The following is a 21,453-nucleotide window of genomic DNA, read 5'->3' on the forward strand; positions in this document are numbered from 1 at the left end:
GTTTTTTACTGTGGTTTCCTTAGTTGGGGGTGGTGGTGGGGTGTGTACATCCAGAGTGATTAGTTTATGCTCTGATCTAACCAGTGACGGGTTGACCACCGATGTGGAACACCTGTTGCCCATGTTTGTGATGACCAGGTCCAATATGTTTTCACCTCTAGTAGGGGAATTTACCAGCTGATCCAGGGCATTTGAGTTGATGAATTCCAGGAATCGCTGGGCCTGGGAATTTGTACTCAAGTATTTTTCCCAGTTAATGGTAGGGTAATTGAAATCGCCCAATATCAGGGTGTTTGGTAAGACCTTCATGTTTTCCAGTGTCTCCAGAAAGGTGGAGTGGTGCTCCTGGGTCATGGAGGATGATCTGTAGCAGGCCACAATTTACATAGCAGATTTGCCCGATGTTAGTTGCACATGGATGATCTCAAAGGTATCATGCTACACCACTAACCTGGAGGTGTAGGTATCCTTGATGAATATGGATACACCCCTTCCTTTTGTGTTTTGGTCCATGTTCTGTGGCCGAAATGTGTGTTATGAGTTGTAGCCCGGTACTGCTGGGGTGCTCTCTGGAGCCTTGAACCAGGTTTCAGTTACTGCACAGATGTCAACATTCTCCATACTGAGGAGTGCTTCCAGCAAGTGCATTTTGAGATTTAAACTCCTGGCGATGAGTAGCATAACCCTCAGCTTTTTGTTAATTGTGCTGTTTACTGAGGTGGGTTTGACTTTTGAGCCTTGCCTAAAAAAGGCACTATGGGGGGGCAGCAAGAGCCTTGGCCAGTATTCGAAAGCCTAGGGGTGACAGGTGCAAGCCGTCTCTTGCGAAGCAACGCGGCTTGTCGAGCATGCTGTCCCAGGCTGACAGACACTGGATCTTCTTTGAATGACACCAGAAGCTTAGCCAATTGTTGAAATTTATCATTTTTTCTTTATACTGAGGTATCATTCTTGGTGAGGGAAGGATGCTACTCAAGGACAGGGTCATACCAGCCTGGGCTACATGATAGGGCAGGTAGTTAAAGCACTGGCCTCCTCCATGACATTATGTTCATTAACCAAGAAATGATGACTACACCTATGCAGCTGTCAGGTGATATGTCAGCAGCATGGACATGGAGCATTCGGGTTTCTTCAGCATCATATAGAGGACATGTTTCCATTACATAGGTTAGATTAAGTTCCAAACGATGCGAGCAGTGAAAAAGAACTGAAAGCATGAGTTCAGACACATTTGCTATACTGGAATCTGATGTCACAAACTGCACCAGTGCAGGACATATACACCCCAAGCACTTGTGTCAAGAGTGGGTCTTCAGAAGAAGCCTTCTCAACTGTTACCAGGATGAAGGGCACCAGAAAACATGATCTATATTTCAGTGTTGCATAAAGGGACAGGCTCCTCTTAATCTTTGCAAAGTGACTACTTGAACAGAATCTCTGAGGACATACACAGTACAAGAAAAGAAAGCTTCAAGTAAATCAAAGGCATCTTACAACAGTAACAGCCATCCTCCAAACGGAAATGTAACATGTTTATCTGAATTGCATCTTAAATAAGTGTCAGGATGCAAAATAAGTCTGCACCTAAATAACTTCCAAATCACAACAGACATATTTCAGTTCATATCCCCAAAAAGCTAACTGCAAAGACTCTGAGTAAGCACAGCTCCTATATTAAGTACTCTGCTTATAAAGTCCATGTAGTACACATTAAAGAATGTTTAAACAGGCAAAAAGAGTTAGTGTGTGTCAGTTTTAGACCCCTAGCCATTCTGCAGTTGTTAATTATATGCTATTATACAATGACTGGCCATTAACATTCTAAAACGAGCACGCTGACTGGCCAGCCCAACCAGCGTGCCAGCTGTAAATCCAAGAATATACCAACGGAAAAAGGTCCGGTCGCCCGGACTTTTTTCCATTGGCTTATTCTTTAATTTTAACTTTTTTTTTCAACAAAAATAAAAAAAAATTGTAGTCCAGACTCCGGACATACGAGAGAGACACCATGCAGAAAATAAAAGGAAAATCAGGTACGTTGTTTAAAACTAAAAACACGTACACGATTTCCCTTGTATTTCCTCTATTCTGTCTCTCTGCTACCCTAAACTTCAAGAACCTTTTTTTTTTTTTAACTAAAAAAAAAAAGAATGGGAAAGCGAGCAACAGAGATCTTCTTTTCTTTATTGCTTACTTTCCCAAACACTGATGTACTGGGTATGCATGGGAACGCAAGTCACATATGCATGCGCAGTACATCAACACAAGGAAGCAGTATACTTCCAGCAGTTGAAGAAGAGTAATGTGCCGTTATACAAAGACATTATTTAAAAAAAGTAAGTATTTTTTTCCCCTTAAATAGTGTCATTGTATAACAGCAATAACTGACTCCGTGGTTGTGGTATACTGAAATTTACCCACGGTTGGTTTTATTTAATCACTCTGGCATCGCCCTCATGATTAAACCATGCCAACCGTGGGTAAATCTTCAATATACCACAGTGACGTCGTCGGTTATTGTCATAATATCCATGTGTAGACAAAATTTGCCCCTTTTACGGTCTAATGTGAACTGAGTAAGTAATAACAGTAGTAATGAGTCACTCGATGGGTTGCCAACTTGCTTACTGACAGAAACCACACTGTAAAAGTAGCCGACTCAAAATCCAGCTCCAAACAAGTGACAAGTGGAGTACATCTGGTTTCAGTCCTGGGATCGCTCTTGTTTGGCATCAACTTCACTGAAGTACAGGCCAGCACTAAGGGACTCTGCCTAGCAAAGTTCGCAGATGACTTCAAACTGGGAGCCATTACTGAATCCCCAAATTATGTGAATATTCTACAAAAGGGCCCTTCAGAAACAGATGCTTGGTGCCAGAGCCATGGGCTCAAGCTCAACGCCAATAAATGTGTACTTATCCCCTTTGGGAAAAAAAAACATGTACCCATGAATTACCACATAAGTGGCAGTACACTAAACACCAAAAGTGTGATAAGGGACTTAAGAGACACAGGTGGACAGTGGTCTCACCTTCGATAACTACATCCCCACAACAGTCAGGAAATCCTTCTATGTGGCACACCTCATCACTAAGGGCTTTTCATCCAGAAAAAAGGAGGTCACTGTCCCACTGTACTCATTACACCCATTATAAAGTACAACGCCCCGTTTGGTATGTAGCTCACAAGACATCAGCAACAACTGGAAAGGCCACAGATATACCTCATTAAAAGAATCACAAGCCTAAAGCAGATGCCCTATGCTGACCTTCAAAAAAAACTCTAGCTATACTCTGTTGCATTTTGCCTACTCAGAGGCGATCTCTACTTAACGTACAAGGCCATGTCAAACCCAGAGCTGTTGGACATGCTACACTTAAAGAAATCAGAATCCCTCAGAGCCACATGCTCCAGGGATCTAAACCTGGTTATCACTATGAAGAAAACATGCTGGAGGGATAGGTTCCCGACCCACAGACTCTCCATACTCTGGAATAGACTGCCCACACATGTCAAGCTGTGCGCCTCTTTGGCACTCTTCAAAAGGAACCTTGACGATCAGATGGGAGATAGGAAATTCACCCTGGGGATTACGTCAGTCTCCCTGCTAGACAGGGGACCAGGGAAGTAAACATTCTGGGAAGAAATAACCAAGGAGTTCTTATGGCTAGGCTTGTATAGGCCCCATGGGCCGATAGCCTTGTACCAACCTATGAACCTATAAGGTGCAAAATCCATGTCAGAATGCATAAATTAAACAATATACAGCAAAATTTATAAATATCATCATCTATCACCTCTGCTTTAATCTTCTATATAACCCAGGCCTTGGCCTTTCTAAATGCTATGAATATCTTCAACAACCTGCATGCATACAAATGCACAAAAATGCAAACAGAAGAACCACTGTTTATGCAGCCAGATGTTACACTGATGCTACTCCAACACCACCAGTTCCCTTTCTTCCTCTGTACCAAGAAGTCCTGAACTGTTATGATAAGGTACATGGTATCACTGCCCCATGTAACATGTTTCAGGGTGTTGGGAACTTTTCATGTAGTAGTAAGTCTGACGTGACCCTCCCCAGCCCCTCCTTCCAGATGTCCCTCCACATTCTCTCTCTGCAATCCCCCCATCACCACCACTTTTCACTTCAGAGCTATGCTTCCAACTTGGCTCCAAATAATGTAGTGCATTATTACCCATGCTTATGCCCAGCTACTTAAGTCTATCCTTTTATCCCCACCCCTCCACTCAGATCAAACATTGTGTGTAATACTGCAATGCATGCCCTCTACCAGTCTAATGTCTCTCTCCCTTTCTCAACACAGTACTCAGACTGCTGACTTCACCACAACCCTGTACAATATAACCATGGCCTCAGAAATTTCTTGAATCCATTCACCTTGCTCGGTACCCAAGCATCTTTCTCACTTTTAAAGCTGCTCTGTTACATAACACAGCAAAATTCAGCTTACAGATGGTTCTACTACATAAATCATTTCCTGCTCTGCCTCCTTTACAGTCGCTCCATCAAGAATATAGGTTTTTCATGGATCCCTACCCCCAAAGCACATAACTATCATTGTTTTTTATTATGCTAAGTCCTGGCTGTCATCAATTTGTCCATAACACAAGTTGCTGCATGTATCTCAGGAAACCAGCCTCACCAGCTGTGACTCACTGCTGCGCCAGTTTTTTTGTATTATATATAAACTCAGTCTGTGCTCCAAATCTACAGTGTTAACTGATCATCATACTAAATGGAATGGTTTCCACCACTGGACAGAATGGCACTCTGATGCTTGATGTTTTTTCTCCTGAGTGATCCCCTCAAACACAGATGCTCTGCATCTGTTAAGACAACCAGATGCCTATTTACTCCACAGTTTTATGATCTGACTTGTACCTTTAATTTTTCTATCAAACTGTTGATTGATCAAGTGTTAAATGCCACAATGACATTTGGCTACACGTCACTACATGCCCTTCTTGCCCAGCACTGCAGTGAATCATTCATACAACTTATCCATGTTGGATTAGCAAGACCTATGATGTGCAAAAGCTATGTTACTTCAACCAAAAGTAATAAATAACATTTCAGAAACTCAGGACAGACCAACATTCAGGTTGGTACAAAGCATGTACTTGAAAGGACTCTAAAGCACTTTTTCAATATGTAGCCAGTTTTCACAGTATAACTACAAGTAATTCATATAAACAAAGTAGTGAAGAAAAGAACCCTTAACTCGGCAATCATACTAAACTCACTGATTTCTGTGAAAGAAAAGTGTTGAAGATGCAATGAAAATAAAGCATATGCCCTTCATAAATGCATTACAGTTACTGTAACAGACAAATGTATTACTTTTAGACATCTGTTAGGATACTAGATCATGTCTGCATGCTCTAAGCAGGCTAGTTTGGAAACTGTGAAAAAATTTAACCACGTGATTAAAACGATACCTGTTTTTTAATACACTGTTTGTAAATGCCATATAATACAAAATGTAAAAGCTTCTAATCTAAATGGTCATTTTTTTCAGGTAATGCCTGTAGAATAATGTTAAGGATATACACCCACTTATCCCAAGAAACATAAAACAGTGCTTTGTACAACAAAAGCATTTATGTGCATGCCATCATTTTAATAAACTTCAGATTATTAAGCAGGTATGTAATTACTAAAAACCACAAGAAAGATAGAAAGAAAATATATGCAAAGTTCTGAACCTGAACAGAAACAAATATTTAAGAAATGGACTATGAATCTTTTGTGTTATTGGAATAACACTTGACAAGCATCTGGATTACCTAAGAATGTCATGCAGATATGCAAAACACAAACAGAGAAATAACCACATCAGTGCATTGCTCGTAGCTGGAGTTTGCAGCTTGCCGTTTCTTGTAACTTGGTATGTTTAATATGATGCAGCCAAGAGTTCTGCCAAAACTAATATTCCTCCCTATGAATCTCTAAGTTGACTTCTTTACTTGGATATACTGGCTTCATCCACTTAGCTAACAGCCATCAACATTTGGCAAACTGGCCAGTGCACAGACCAAGTGAATGCTACAACGACTTCCTGGAAAGAAATTAAGGAGTGCATAGGGAAAATGTGCCCCCACACACACATACAAACACATTTTATGGTGTTGGATGTCCAGTGAAAGCTATGCCTGTCCCTTTCCACAAGAAGTGTTTACACATTTTCACACAAGCCCAAAATCCATCTTTCCTGAATGCAAAAATTGTGCTCAACTTCTGTGTATTTACTTGGGTCCTTCACACAGAAAATGAGAGCATTCCACTAAGCAAATGAGACCTCACCCTTGGTCAGTTGTTAATTTTCTCAGTTCATCTATGACATAGCCTAAACACATAAAGAAAGCGATGCTGTCTGCACCAACAGGCTATGCAGCATGTGAGACAACCATGTGGAATTATCCAACACATGCTGTTACAGAAAAAGATGTTATTCACTTACTTTTCTTTCAGGAAGGAGGCTACACGCTTGAAATCTTCAACACAGTATTCCCTTTTCATATCCATTAGAACACTATCTGAGCCGGACTGTACTGGCACATGCAAGAAGGAATATACTCGAGGATGGTTCAGGATCTTTGCCATCTCCTGAAGAGAGGAACACAATATTTATCTTAAATGTACAATATTTCAAAATATTTACAGACAAAAACTAAAATGGATATTACAGACAGTAATCTATCTACTTCTGTGAATGGACTATTTTACAATGACTAATTAATGTGTGTATAAATCTGCTTTAATAAGACAATTAATAGGACAAAAATCTCATCAGAGAATAAACTACATGAAAATATCTAACACAAGGAAAATCAATGTTACAGATTCCCAAGTCTACTTTCACCTTTCCCATTAAAGTTAAATCTGCAGATTCATGCACATATAGGAGAAACAATGGTGTCATACAGATAATATAGTAAAACCTGTCATTGATAAAACGCTAATGGATAAAAAAAAAAACACAACTGTATGAATTACAGCACACAGCCAATATTAAGGTTCATCAAAAGTATAAAGTCTTTTCCTATATTATTGAATAGATTTATTTGATTATAGGCAATCATGCATTAGTGATATTTTCCTAGTAATAAAACTAAAACAATGTTTAATAAGGCCAGACAGGAAAAACAAATGGTTAAAAACACAGAAAGAAAAATCTAGCAAAGCTAGAATTTCTGACAGCTAACAGTAAAAAAAAAAAAAAAGGTGATAAACAGACATAGCCCTGCCTTCGCAGAAATGGCAACAATTCACAGTATCTCCATAGCAATCCTAGATTTTATGGACAAAATTTTATATTTTGCTCCGATTCATAAGAAAATGAATATTCAACTAAACATCCAGTAAAAGACAGACTCAGATTTTAAACATTTTTCAGCCTTCCTGTTAGGAAAATGGTCCAAAGTCTTCAGTAGAAAACAATGCAGAGAGAAAGGAACTTAGGAGAAAAATGATGTACTTGCCATAACGTTCCATCTGTGTTGTCCACTTTCATTCCTCCTCAAGCTGTGGGACCTATGAGTTCAGATGTGAACCTTGGATCCAATTCAACTGCTTCTATAGCTTAGGATCTGACTCTTGAGCTCCTCCCGTACCCATATGCCACTGTCCTACAGATTACCTCAGATCAAGTTTGCTGCAGCTGAATATGCATAATACATACATGTATATATAGAAAATGATCATAAGACAGGAAGAAGATATAATCAGGAGCTGAAAAGGAACAGTGGTTCCTGAAACATCTCTGTAAATCTTCCCAGTAAGGATGGGGCATGGGGGGGAGGTTGAGGAAGAATGAAACTGGACAACAAAGATGGAACATTATGGTGAGTACATAACTTCTTTACCTGATGTAATTTCCATTCGTTACTCAACCTGTGGGACAGATTCCCCAGCTACATATCTCGAGTGGCCTTCATGGAATGATATTCTGGAGCACCGCAAAGCCAAATGATGCTCTATTTCTGGATACAATATCCAACTTGCATTGTGAAACAAAAGTATGAGTATTTGACCGGTGGACATTGACCTAGTAAAATGTGCTTTCACATGTCTAGGAGGTGTGATAACTTTTGCAGAATAAACATAAGAAATGCAATCTGTAATCCATTTAGCTAAGGATACTTTGGGTACAGGTTTCCCCAATTATGCCTTCGAAAAGGAATCAAATAATTGGTCAGATTTTCTGTAAGGCTTTGTTCTGTCTAAATAAAAACATAACTGCCTATGTACAGCCAACAGGTGGAAAAAAGAAGTTATGTACCCACTATAAAGTTCCATGTTGGTAGTCCATCTCACCCTTCATTTTTACATATGGGTTCAGAGCCGAACTTCAGCTCAGACTCGGCTGATTTACAAGCTCAAAGACTTCTGGTTGGCTCGTGGCTAAGCAGGTATCCCATAGTGCACCAGTACAAACCCCAGATCTTGTTTGCTGCTCACTAGAAGAAAAAACCCATAACAGACAAACCAATACTAAAGGGTCTCCAACAAAAGATAACCAAAATTATTATTGCTATCTCTAGATCTTCCAGGATGGGGGCAGAAGGGCGGGTTGGTAAAAATGAAGGGTGAGATGGACTACCAACATGGAATGTTATGGTGAGTACATAACTTCTTTATGTTGTGTAGTCCAATCTCACCTTCATTTTTACATATGGGACAGCCCTAGCCTTATTCTTGGGTGGCTCACTGGAAAATACTCCTAAGCACCGTGGAACCAAAGGATGCTCTACCCCTGGAAGCTAAATCCAATTTGTAATGTGTAATAAAAGTGTGAGGGTTAGCCCACGTAGCTGCTTCACAAATATTATCAAGTGGGACCCTGGCTTGAAAGGCTGCAGAGGTAGACAGCGACCTGGTAGAATGAGCCTTGATCCTGCAGGGTAAATGTCTGCCCTCCAAACTGTAGATAAAGGATATGCAACTGGAAAACCAGTTAGATAGTGTCACTTTAGAAACTGGTAAGCCCAATCTGGAGTCAGAAAAGGAAATGAATAGTTGATCTGATTTCCTAAATTCCTTGGTCCTCTGTAAATAAAAACGTAGTTGTCTATGAACGTCCAGCTGATGAAAACGGTATTCAGCTGCATTACAGTGATTAGGGAAGAAAACTGGGAGTTCTATGGATTGATTTAAGGTAGCAGGGGAACAAACTTTCGGGACAAAGGAGGGATTAGTACACGCAGTGACACCCTGCCCTTGTGAAAGATCAAATAAGGTGGCTTAACAGACAAGGCTTGTATCTCCGATACCCGTCTAGCTGACGTAAAAGCTACCAAAAACAAAGTCTTCCACGACAAAAATTTCAATGAAGATGAGTGTGAAGGTTCAAATGGGGGAAAAGTCAGTTTGGACAACACAAAATTTAAATCCCAAGAAGCCACAGGTTCTTGCAGTGGGGGTCTAAAAAGAGTGATTCCTTTCAAAAAGGTCTTGCATAGCTTATGAGACATTAAATTATCTGGAAACCCTACGTGAAAATGAGAAATAGCCGCCATTTGGACTCTGATAGTGGCGGTAGCAGGTCCTTGTTGAAAAAGCTCAGAGAGAAATTCCAAAATCACAGGGATAGAAGCAGTGTAGGGATCTACATTCATTTTCTGTGCCCAAATAGAAAATCTTTACCATTTACTGCCATACAGCCTCCTAGATGAAGGTCTATGGGAGGACATAAGAATATGTGATACTGAGGATGATGCATCATGAAGCCTGACTAGGGATGGAACTGGAGCAGCCACGCTGTCAATCTGAGGGTGTGGATTGAGGGATGTAGCGAACCTGACATGTGAATCAACAGATCTGGAGCTGAGTCCAGGATCCAAGGATCGTCCAGGAGAAGTGGCTTGAGAAAAGGGAACCAGACCTGATGAGGCCAGTAAGGAGCAATGAGGATCAACCTGCTTCCCAGCTGACTGGCTTTCTGAATCACTTTGGAAATGAGAGGAAATGGAGGAAAAGCATACAGAGGTCCCATGGGCCAATCGTAAGCCAGAGCGTCTCTGGGTGTCTCCCCCGGAGGGGGAATGAGGGAAAAAGAGCTGCTGCATTTGGTATTGACAAGGCTGGCAAAGAGGTCACAGTAAGGCTATCCTCATTTTGGAAAATCTGTTCTGCTGTTTCCTTATTTCAGAGACCACCATTGAGGTTGTAGGATCTCCCGGCTGATCTTGTCAGCTATCACGTTGAGTCGTCCCTGAAATGTGCGTTGCAGCCAGAAAGCACTGGGAAGAAATCGCCCATTACCAAACTTGCATGGCCTCTCGACAGAGTGGGTAAGATCTGGTGCCGCTCTGTTTGTTGATATACCAAACTACTGACATGCTGTCTGACTGTATCATAATAGTCCCGAGAGGAAGAAGGTCTTGAAGTGCTTGCAATGCTAGGAGAACCACCCTCATCTCCAGAACACTGACATGCAAGTGAGCCTCTTGTTCTTGCCATGTGCCTTGGACAGTCCTGCCGAGATAATGCGCCCCACCCGATCTGGGAGGCATCCATGGTCACAGTGGCAATGGGTTGGGCATGAACAAAGGGGGGGGGGCCCGTGATCAACTGGTTGGGAGCTATCCACCAAAGAAGGTGGTTCTTGCATGATTCTGTCAGCAGGATAGGATGACACAGTAGGAGATATTGGAAGGACCACTGGGAAGACTGAAGCCACTGGAGAATTCTCTTGTGCAACCTGGCTAATGGTACTAACAGAATGGTGGAAGCAATAGTCCCGAGGAGCTGAAGAACCCACTTCGCTTTGACATTCCGCAATGGAAGACGACGATGAATTTGAAAGATTAAGTTTTGGGCCCTGTCGGTGGGGAGACAAGCTGTCATGTTCACTGTGTCTAACTCTGCACATATTAAAATCACAGACTGAGAGGGCAATAATGCAGATTTTTCCCAGCTTATGGAGATCTCTAACTGAGCACAAAGTAGAATAGTGGCATCTCTGTTTTGGTGGAGTAGATGCCTTGTGGGGTTGGTCAAGAGCCAGTCATCCAAATACAGAAATACCTGGAATCATGATGTCTCCAGGTGAGCTGTCACTACTGCCATGCATTTGGTAAACACCCTGGGGGCTGTGGTGAGACCAAAGGGCAGAGCACGAAACTGATAATGACTGGCTCCCAGCCAGAAGCGTACATGGCTCCTGGACACCTTGTCCATTTTATATAGTAGTAGGTGTCTTGGAGATCTAGAGAGCACATCCAATAGTCTTTCCCTAACAAAGAGAGTATTGACTGCAGAGTTACCATCTGAAACTTGTTCTTCACGGATTCATTTAACCTGCTGAGGTCCAATATTGGCCTCAATCTCGGGTTCGCTTTGGTAGTAAAAGAACCTGGAGTAAGTTCCAGATCCTATCTGGTCTGCTGGGATGGACTGGATGACTCTTTTAAAAGCAACTTGTTGATCTCCACAGTTGCCTGATGAGGCTGATCTCGACGAGTCAAGGTTCGAGTAGGGCAGCAGCTTCAGCGATTGCTCTTCGTAGACAATCCTGGATGCGCTTTATGTTCACTTTCCATGGAAGCCTTCAAGTCTTCCTTTACTAACGCCCCCATTTGACGGGTGCCACTCTCTTTGGCCCCAAAGTAAAGGGGAGACTCCTTACGGTGTGAGCAGGGGGGAAAGACTCTGTCTGCTGTCGAGTCTGTTTTTTCCACCCCATCAAAGGGACCGTATCCCCAAAGGGCAACGGCTGTGGAAAATGTGGTTTTGAAAACCCCAAGGTTCTTTCCCAGCTGTGGCATACAGGGTGATGCCCCCTCTAGAAGGCAGAGGGAGGGAGGCAGAGGTGGAAGACGCCACCTGGCAGGCAGAGGGGGTCCCTTAGGAATCAAGGTGACAGGGATACCCCCTGGAAAACCTTTCCAGCACTCCTGAGAGGAGGCCCGACTGTCCTGCTCTGGGAGGCAGTGGGAGGTAAACTTAGCTTTATACACCTCAGGCCTGGCAAAGAGCATTACTACAGACAACTGGGTAAAAGCATTGTTACCAGAGGTTACAGAATACCATTCCCTATCCAACCCCATTCCAAAGAAAAGACTCCCAGATGTGCCGCCCCATCTCACGTAGAACCATGCAGCTATAGAAATTTCAAAGCTGCTAGAAAAAGGGTCATCTGAATCCAGTCCCAGCCCAGAGGACCAAAAGAAGGATTCGAACTTACTAGGGTTCTTTTTAGTTCCAAAAGAAAACAGGGGACTGGAGGCCCATTCTGGACCTAAGCAACCTCAATACCTTCGTCCAAGAAAGAAAAAGTTCGAATGGTCACAGCTCAATCGATCCTTCCATTCTTACAGAAGGACGACTGGATGTGCTCCAATACTATAGATCTGAAGACGCATACTACCACCACATCAAAATGGCCAGGGCGTCCTTGAGATCATTTAGCAGCTTCGGCTGGGAGCCAATACTTTCATTTTCGAGCCCTGCCCTTTTGGGTCTGACCTCAGCCCCCAGGGTCTTCTACCAAATGCATGGCAGTGGTAGCTAAATCTCACCTGAGACGCCTAGATTCCAGGTGTTTCCGGTATCTGGACGACTGGCTCCTTTCTGCCACCACCCAGCGTCAACTGATACAGGCCAGGGATTACACACTCTACAATTTTGTGTTCACCTCGAATTTCAAGTAAATTTCGAAAAATCTTGGTTACAGGCCACACAGCGCATCTTATTCACCCAGGGAAGCGAATTGGATACGATCAGTTAATTCTAAAAGGCTTCCTTCAGAAAGGATAGCTTCTCTTCAAACCCACACATATCTCTTCTTCTGTCATCCAGAAAATCCCCAGCAAAACTGTGGTACTAAAGGTTTTGGGCCTCATGGCAGCTTCTCTCATTGGCGATACCATTGGGAAGACTGCACATGAGAGTTCCCTACAATAATGGCTACTGTCATGCACAATGAATTCGATTCAAAACAGCTACCTTTGACACAAGAAATTCTGATCACAAACACATGCAAATCACACCTAGTCTGGTGGCTTCAGACGGTACAACCTTTCCAGAGGAAGACCATTTTGTGCACCCACGCTGACACAGCTACGGGTGACCACGGACGCTTCCCTGATAGGGTGGGGGGCACTTTTCAGGGACAGACAGTCCAAGGCGAATGGACCAATTTAGAGTACAATCTGCACATCAATGTTCTGGAGTTGAGGGCAGTGTTTCTAAGCGTTGCAACACTTTGCTCCTCTTCTTCCTTCTAGGGACTATTGCAGTTCAGACGATGACAACATGTCTGTAGTCTGGTACACATAAACAAGCAGGGGGGAACCAAGTCCTATCAGCTATGCAGAGGCCATGAGAATCTGGCAATGGGCGGAGTCCACGGGTAAACTTTCTGATAGCAACGACATCCCGGGGTCATCTAACGTCATAGCCCGACAGGCTGAGCAGAGCAATCCTGTTGCCGCATTTAGTGGTCCCTAAAACCTTGAGTCAGTTGCGTAAGAAGATTTTCGCATGTCTGGGGCCCAAACAGCCTTCCCATGCGATCTGTTTGCGCTCCAATGAACGCCAAATGCAGGAGCTATTTTGCCCTATTACCCCTCGAGGGGAAGTCCCCAGGGGCGCGCACTAGTTCCACGATTGGCCCCTTCGGCCTCCTGTATGCTTTTTCCTCCTTTTCCCCTGATTGCAAAGTTTCTGCAGAAAGCCAACAACCTGCAAAGGGACGATCATCCTCATTGCCCCATTCTGGCTCCTTGCGTCAAATTTGGGTTTCCCTTTCTTCTGACACACGCGCATTCGGGGACCCTGGATCCGGGACCCGAGCCCAGATCTACTGGGACCTCACTTTCGTCAGAAGGGGCTCCCAACACCCCCGCCTACGCTCCTGTATCTCTCCATCTAGCAGCTTGGCTGCTCCGATTCCCTTACTTCTAGCCAGGTCTGATCTTCTTTCACCTGCAGTTCAGGGGAATATGCCTAGTGGCTTCCCCTCATAAAGCTTCCACTACCTAAAGACCTACACTAGTAAATGGAAGCGCTTTGTATTCTGGGCAAATACACAGCAATTGGACCCTGTCATAAGCTCCTTTAAACAACATCTTGGAGTTTTAACAGAGATTGTTCCACCAAGGAGCTTCTCCTGCGCCACTTTAAAGAGTGCACCTGCGGGTGGCTGCCATCTCTCCAACTTTCATGTGTGGAAGAATGTGGGGCTCCTGTTATGGCCCACAGACTTTGTAAGGCCTTTTTAAAAGAGGGTCTTTTTCATATTAAACCACCAGTTAGATCTCCTACATGCCCTTGGAGTCCTAAACCTCTTATTATCTAAATTGATGTTACCCCCATTTGAACCAGCCTCCTCTTGTCCAATGAAGTATTTGTAGAGTGGAAGACCCTCTTCTTGGTAGCCATTACATCCAGCTAGGCTGGTATCTGAGCTTCAGGCTCTCTCCATTAAACACCCTTATTTAATCTTTCACCTGACAGAGTATCTCTTCGCACTAATCCATCCTTTCTTCCCAAAGTTTGCTCTATTAATAACATTAATCAATCCACTGAATTACCCAATCTTTTTTCAAGAATCACTCCAATAAAATGGAGTATATGTTACACGTTGGATGTCCACAGACAACTTAGATTTACTACTTGATAGAACAAAGGGATCACAGGAAATCTGATCAACTTTTTGTAGCCTTTTGCTGATAGCAGGAAAGGTCCAGCGGTTGGTTACTAAAAAGAACTCTTTCTAAATGGTTAGCTGATTGTATTACCTATGTTTATGATTCTTCAAATCAACCTTTATCTATCAAACCCAAAGGACATTCTACAAGATCAGTGTCTATATCCCTGGCTCATGCAGCTTTCGCCTACCATTAGGCGCTATTTGTGCTGCTACTGTGGTCTAAACCACATACATTCATTTCTCATTACAAAGTAGACAAGGTTTCTAGGGACAGGGCAACCTTTGGTTCCACTGTGCTCAAGAACGTCCTCCCGTGAGTTCCTCAGGAACATGGAGCTAGGGACGCTACCCAGGTGTAAGAACAAGCGGCAGATCGAACACTCTCACATATAGAGTTATGTCCTTACCATAACGTTCCATGTGGAGTGTTCATCTCGCCTTTGTTCTTACATTCCCACCCTCCCACCCTCAGGAAGAACGTTCAGTTTGGTGCCTGGTCTGGGTTATCCTGCTTCTGCATTGGCAGTTGTTGTATATATGATGTACATGTATATATATATATATATATATATATATATAGATATAAGTGTTTTTGCGTCTATGTGAATTTTGGCATGAGTGTGTTCTCTCTCTGACTGCTGGTTTGCTTGCAAACTAGATCTGAGATAAAGGCAGAGGGGGATTGTGGGTATTAGGTTGTCTCGAGCTTCTTCTCGATGCAGAGCTTGCAAGTGGCCGACACGGAGCCGAGGATCGGCTCCGAACCCAGGTGTAAGAACAAAGGCGAGATGAACACTCCACATGGAACGTTATGGTAAGGACATAACTTCTATTTCTGTCTAAATAAAAACATAACTGCCTATGTACAGCCAACAGGTGGAAAAAAGAAGTTATGTACTCACTATAAAGTTCCATGTTGGTAGTCCATCTCACCCTTCATTTTTACATATGGGTTCAGAGCCGAACTTCAGCTTAGACTCGGCTGATTTACAAGCTCAAAGACTTCTGGTTGGCTCGTGGCTAAGCAGGTATCCCATAGTGCACCAGTACAAACCCCAGATCTTGTTTGCTGCTCACTAGAAGAAAAAACCCATAACAGACAAACCAATACTAAAGGGTCTCCAACAAAAGATAACCAAAATTATTATTATTGCTATCTCTAGATCTTCCAGGATGGGGGCAGAAGGGCGGGTTGGTAAAAATGAAGGGTGAGATGGACTACCAACATGGAATGTTATGGTGAGTACATAACTTCTTTATGTTGTGTAGTCCAATCTCACCTTCATTTTTACATATGGGACAGCGCCCCTAGCGCCTTATTCTTGGGTGGCTCACTGGAAAATACTCCTAAGCACTGTGGAACCAAAGGATGCTCTACCCCTGGAAGCTAAATCCAATTTGTAATGTGTAATAAAAGTGTGAGGGTTAGCCCACGTAGCTGCTTCACAAATATTATCAAGTGGGACCCTGGCTTGAAAGGCTGCAGAGGTAGACAGCGACCTGGTAGAATGAGCCTTGATCCTGCAGGGTAAATGTCTGCCCTCCAAACTGTAGATAAAGGATATGCAACTGGAAAACCAGTTAGATAGTGTCACTTTAGAAACTGGTAAGCCCAATCTGGAGTCAGAAAAGGAAATGAATAGTTGATCTGATTTCCTAAATTCCTTGGTCCTCTGTAAATAAAAACGTAGTTGTCTATGAACGTCCAGCTGATGAAAACGGTATTCAGCTGCATTACAGTGATTAGGGAAGAAAACTGGGAGTTCTATGGATTGATTTAAGGTAGCAGGGAACAAACTTTCGGGACAAAGGAGGGATTAGTACACGCAGTGACACCCTGCCCTTGTGAAAGATCAAATAAGGTGGCTTAACAGACAAGGCTTGTATCTCCGATACCCGTCTAGCTGACGTAATAGCTACCAAAAACAAAGTCTTCCACGACAAAAATTTCAATGAAGATGAGTGTGAAGGTTCAAATGGGGGAAAAGTCAGTTTGGACAACACAAAATTTAAATCCCAAGAAGCCACAGGTTCTTGCAGTGGGGGTCTAAAAAGAGTGATTCCTTTCAAAAAGGTCTTGCATAGCTTATGAGACATTAAATTATCTGGAAACCCTACGTGAAAATGAGAAATCGCCGCCATTTGGACTCTGATAGTGGTGGTGGCAGGTCCTTGTTGAAAAAGCTCAGAAAGAAATTCCAAAATCACAGGGATAGAAGCAGTATAGGGATCTACATTCATACATACATAGAAAATCTTTACCATTTACTGCCATACAGCCTCCTAGATGAAGGTCTATGGGAGGACATAAGAATATGTGATACTGAGGATGATGCATCATGAAGCCTGACTAGGGATGGAACTGGAGCAGCCACGCTGTCAACTTGAGGGTGTGGATTGAAGGATGTAGCGAACCTGACATGTGAGTCAACAGATCTGGAGCTGGGTCCAGGATCCAAGGATCGTCCAGGAGAAGTGGCTTGAGAAAAGGGAACCAGACCTGATGAGGCCAGTAAGGAGCAATGAGGATCAACCTGCTTCCCAGCTGACTGGCTTTCTGAATCACTTTGGAAATGAGAGGAAATGGAGGAAAAGCATACAGAGGTCCCATGGGCCAATCGTAAGCCAGAGCGTCTCTGGGTGTCTCCCCCGGAGGGGGAATGAGGGAAAAAGAGCTGCTGCATTTGGTATTGACAAGGCTGGCAAAGAGGTCACAGTAAGGCTATCCTCATTTGCGGAAAATCTGTTCTGCTGTTTCCTTATTTCAGAGACCACTCGTGAGGTTGTAGGATCTCCCGGCTGATCTTGTCAGCTATCACGTTGGTCGTCCCTGGAATGTGCGTTGCAGCCAGAAAGCACTGGGAAGAAATCGCCCATTACCAAACTTGCATGGCCTCTCGACAGAGTGGGTAAGATCTGGTGCCGCCCTGTTTGTTGATATACCAAACTACTGACATGCTGTCTGACTGTATCGCAATAGTCCCGAGAGGAAGAAGGTCTTGAAGTGCTTGCAATGCTAGGAGAACCACCCTCATCTCCAGAACACTGACATGCAAGTGAGCCTCTTGTTCTTGCCATGTGCCTTGGACAGTCCTGCCGAGATAATGCGCTCCCCACCCGATCTGGGAGGCATCCATGGTCACAGTGGCAATGGGTTGGGCATGAACAAAGGGGGGGGGCCCGTGATCAACTGGTTGGGAGCTATCCACCAAAGAAGGTGGTTCTTGCATGATTCTGTCAGCAGGATAGGATGACACAGTAGGAGATATTGGAAGGACCACTGGGAAGACTGAAGCCACTGGAGAATTCTCATGTGCAACCTGGCTAATGGTACTAATAGAATGGTGGAAGCAATAGTCCCGAGGAGCTGAAGAACCCACTTCGCTTTGACATTCCGCAATGGAAGACGACGATGAATTTGAAAGATTAAGTTTTGGGCCCTGTCGGTGGGGAGACGAGCTGTCATGTTCACTGTGTCTAACTCTGCACATATTAAAATCACAGACTGAGAGGGCAATAATGCAGATTTTTCCCAGCTTATGGAGATCTCTAACTGAGCACAAAGTAGAATAGTGGCATCTCTGTTTTGGAGGAGTAGATGCCTGGTGGGGTTGGTCAAGAGCCAGTCATCCAAATACAGAAATACCTGGAATCCTTGATGTCTCAGGTGAGCTGTCACTACTGCCATGCATTTGGTAAACACCCTGGGGGCTGTGGTGAGACCAAAGAGCAGAGCACGAAACTGATAATGACTGGCTCCCAGCCAGAAGCGTACATGGCTCCTGGACACCTTGTCCATTTTTATATAGTAGTAGGTGTCTTGGAGATCTAGAGAGCACATCCAATAGTCTTTCCCTAACAAAGAGAGTATTGACTGCAGAGTTACCATCTGAAACTTGTCCTTCTTCACGGATTCATTTAACCTGCTGAGGTCCAATATTGGCCTCCAATCTCCGGTTCGTTTTGGTAGTAAAAAGAACCTGGAGTAAGTTCCAGATCCTATCTGGTCTGCTGGGATGGACTGGATGACTCTTTTTAAAAGCAACTTGTTGATCTCCACAGTTGCCTGATCCCTGTGATTGGGTGATGCATCTGGGATCTTCTTTGGAACAAACGGTGTACCCACTTGTCTTGAGTGATATTTATCCAGGCTTCTGGATACAAAGAAATGCGACCCCCGACTGGCCCCAGAGAAATGCAGTTGGTCCTCACATCAGGAGTGCTGATAAGGCCATCCCCGAAAGGAATCACGGCCTTGCTGGTATTGCGGACCACCCCTGCCTCTAGGGCGATGTCTCCCATTTCCTCCTCCTCCTCTGAAGGAGGATTCACCCTGTGTGTCCAGAAAGACCCTCAGAGACTTTTTGAACCATATTTACCGCCCCTTAGACCTTTGGGGTATGGTCGAGAGGGAAGAGCAAAACGTTCTCCCATGGCAGAAAGCAACATTCCTTCTTGCTCACACCGAGTGAGTGTGTCCTTCACCTTGGAACCAAGCAATGAGGAACCGTCAAATGGGGCGTTGATGAAAGTAGACTTGAACGGTTCCACAAAATTAAACAAGCACATCCAGGAGTGATGCCTCAGGGCAACTCCTGAACCCACTGCTCTACTCGCTCCATCAGCCACATAGGAGATAAGCTGCATGGAGAAGTTAACTATAGAATTTAAGGTGGACAACTGAGCAGAGATCTTGTCAGGGACTCCCTCACTACACGCACCTTGTATAAAATCTCCTAACTCCTTGAGGAGATCCCTCTATAATCTCGTGAAGTGAGTGAGATAGTTCAACGATCGAAGGGTAAATGACGCTGAACTAAAGATACACTTCCCAAATCTGTCCATCTGTCAAGAATCCTTATTTCGCGGATGAACAGAGGAAAAAGTCTCCACCAGCTCCTTCTTTGTGGCCGCCGCCACCACCATGGCATCTACAGGAACGCCCTTAGACAAAAACTCTTTACCAGGAGGGGCAGACAGAAACCTATTGGGTCTCCTGGGGACTAGCTCCACGGCATCAGGAGTATCCCACACTTTTCGACTAACTAGATCCATTAGTCCGTCAAAAGGTGGAAACACCTAAGAGGCAGAAGGTTGACAGTGGGCCAGTCGCACCTCTGCTTAAGAATCTCCAAGATATGCACAAAGGAGACATCATCAGAAGACGACATGGGGGACCCTTCCAACTCCTCGAGGTCAGTGTCTGATGTCAAGGACTCATCCTGGGAGTCAACATGCTTCCTCTTACATAGCCTCTTCCGGGGAGGCTCCTCGAAAGGGCATTCTGGGGAGGCCTCGGAAGAGTGGGGACCACCAGCTGATGGCTCCTGAGGATGAGGGTCTCTGCTGTCTCCAGAGAGATTAGGGCCTGAGACCAAAGTGGGTGCTCTCTGGGGGGGAAGAGTGCTGGTACCACTGGTATGGGCTGGAGAATGAGACAGCACGCTCCTCATCATCTCAAACGCTGACCTCTCTGGCTCAGAAGACCTCCCCCACTCCAAAGAGACAAAGGTTGACGGAGCCAGAGCCATCGGCTCCAAGATAGATCTCACCCTGGCTGACACACCGAGAGGAAGGCTTGGAACCGAAGATCGATTCCAACCTTCCCTGTCAGCGCCGCCAGGAGAGCTTCGCCCCCTGGACATGACGGACGGCACCAAGCGTGTCGGAGCTGAACTCTGCTCCAAAGCAGCGACAAAGTGAGCTGGAACCGATAGTACCTTCAGTGGCACCAAGCACTCCGGCTCAGAAAGGCCAACATGGCTTGGAGGAGGAATAGCAGACAAGGGCAAAGCTGAGTGGTTCCGGAGCCGACTGGGTCAGAGCCAACAATAATTTTGGTAAGGCAGACTACTTCAGGAGTCTCAACACTACCCTCTCCACATCTTCTGAAAGGCTCCTGGAAGATCTGGAATACATAGTAGGGGATCTTGATCTAGGGGGCACTGGAGACTTAAGTAACAGAGAAACCAGTAGGGAATCCATAGACCGACTCCGAGAAGCAGATTCAATTGCTGATTCAATCATTTCAGAGATCGGCTCTGAAACACTTGGAACCAACTATGACACCACAATAGTGCTCGCCTTCGGCTCCGAAGGCAGTTGAGTCGAGGAGGCAAATTTAGACTGTTTAGAAGGTGGCTCCAAGACACCAGCCGGCACAGGAGAAGGCCTTTTTGAAGACTTAGATTTGCCAGACTTGGAGGAAGCCGAAGAACTGGATAGAACTTCCTCAAAAGATGGTTTTAGTAGACCCCTGAGTATAAGCTTGTTCTTTCTCTCCGGTAACACCCTAGCAGAGAAAGCATGGCAGAACAAGCACAATTCCTGCAGGTGGATGGCCCCTAAAGAGTAGGCACAGCTACTGTGGCCATCCATTAAAGACATCTTTTGGGAGCATTTCATGCACTTCTTAAAACCCAAAGGTTTGTGCTCCTTACTCTCTTTAGACATTACACACACACACACACACACACACACACACACACACACACACACACAGAGGAAAGGAAAAAGAATAAGAATGAAGGAAGAGGACTAGGTCCTCTAACTAAAACGGGCCTAGCCCTACAGAAGAAAGTACCACAAGGACTAGGTCCTCTAACTTAAATGGGCCTAGCCCGGTGGAACAGAAACTACGCCTTCTAATTTAAACAGACCAGAAAACGCACACACACACACAAAACTGTAAATAACACTATGTGGTAACAATTTTTAGGTCCTGTAACTAAAACGGGCCAAGCTGTACAGAAAGAAGTACCATGAA

At 44.2% G+C, this 21,453-nt stretch overlaps 1 protein-coding gene across 1 annotated transcript in view; it reads right to left on the minus strand.

Moving 5' to 3' along the window:
* Positions 1-21,453, minus strand: part of LOC122814201 (threonylcarbamoyladenosine tRNA methylthiotransferase-like) — a 2,095,726-nt gene that overhangs the window by 1,173,046 nt on the left and 901,227 nt on the right. The window contains exon 4 of the mRNA XM_044086806.1: positions 6,492-6,637. Within this exon, the coding sequence (XP_043942741.1) occupies positions 6,492-6,637 (146 nt within the window). The remainder of the gene's footprint in view (positions 1-6,491; positions 6,638-21,453) is intronic.

This window comes from Protopterus annectens, chromosome 10.part0 (assembly GCF_019279795.1).
Source record: "Protopterus annectens isolate FY-2018-M chromosome 10.part0, PAN1.0, whole genome shotgun sequence".
NCBI classification, from domain to species: domain Eukaryota; kingdom Metazoa; phylum Chordata; order Ceratodontiformes; family Protopteridae; genus Protopterus; species Protopterus annectens.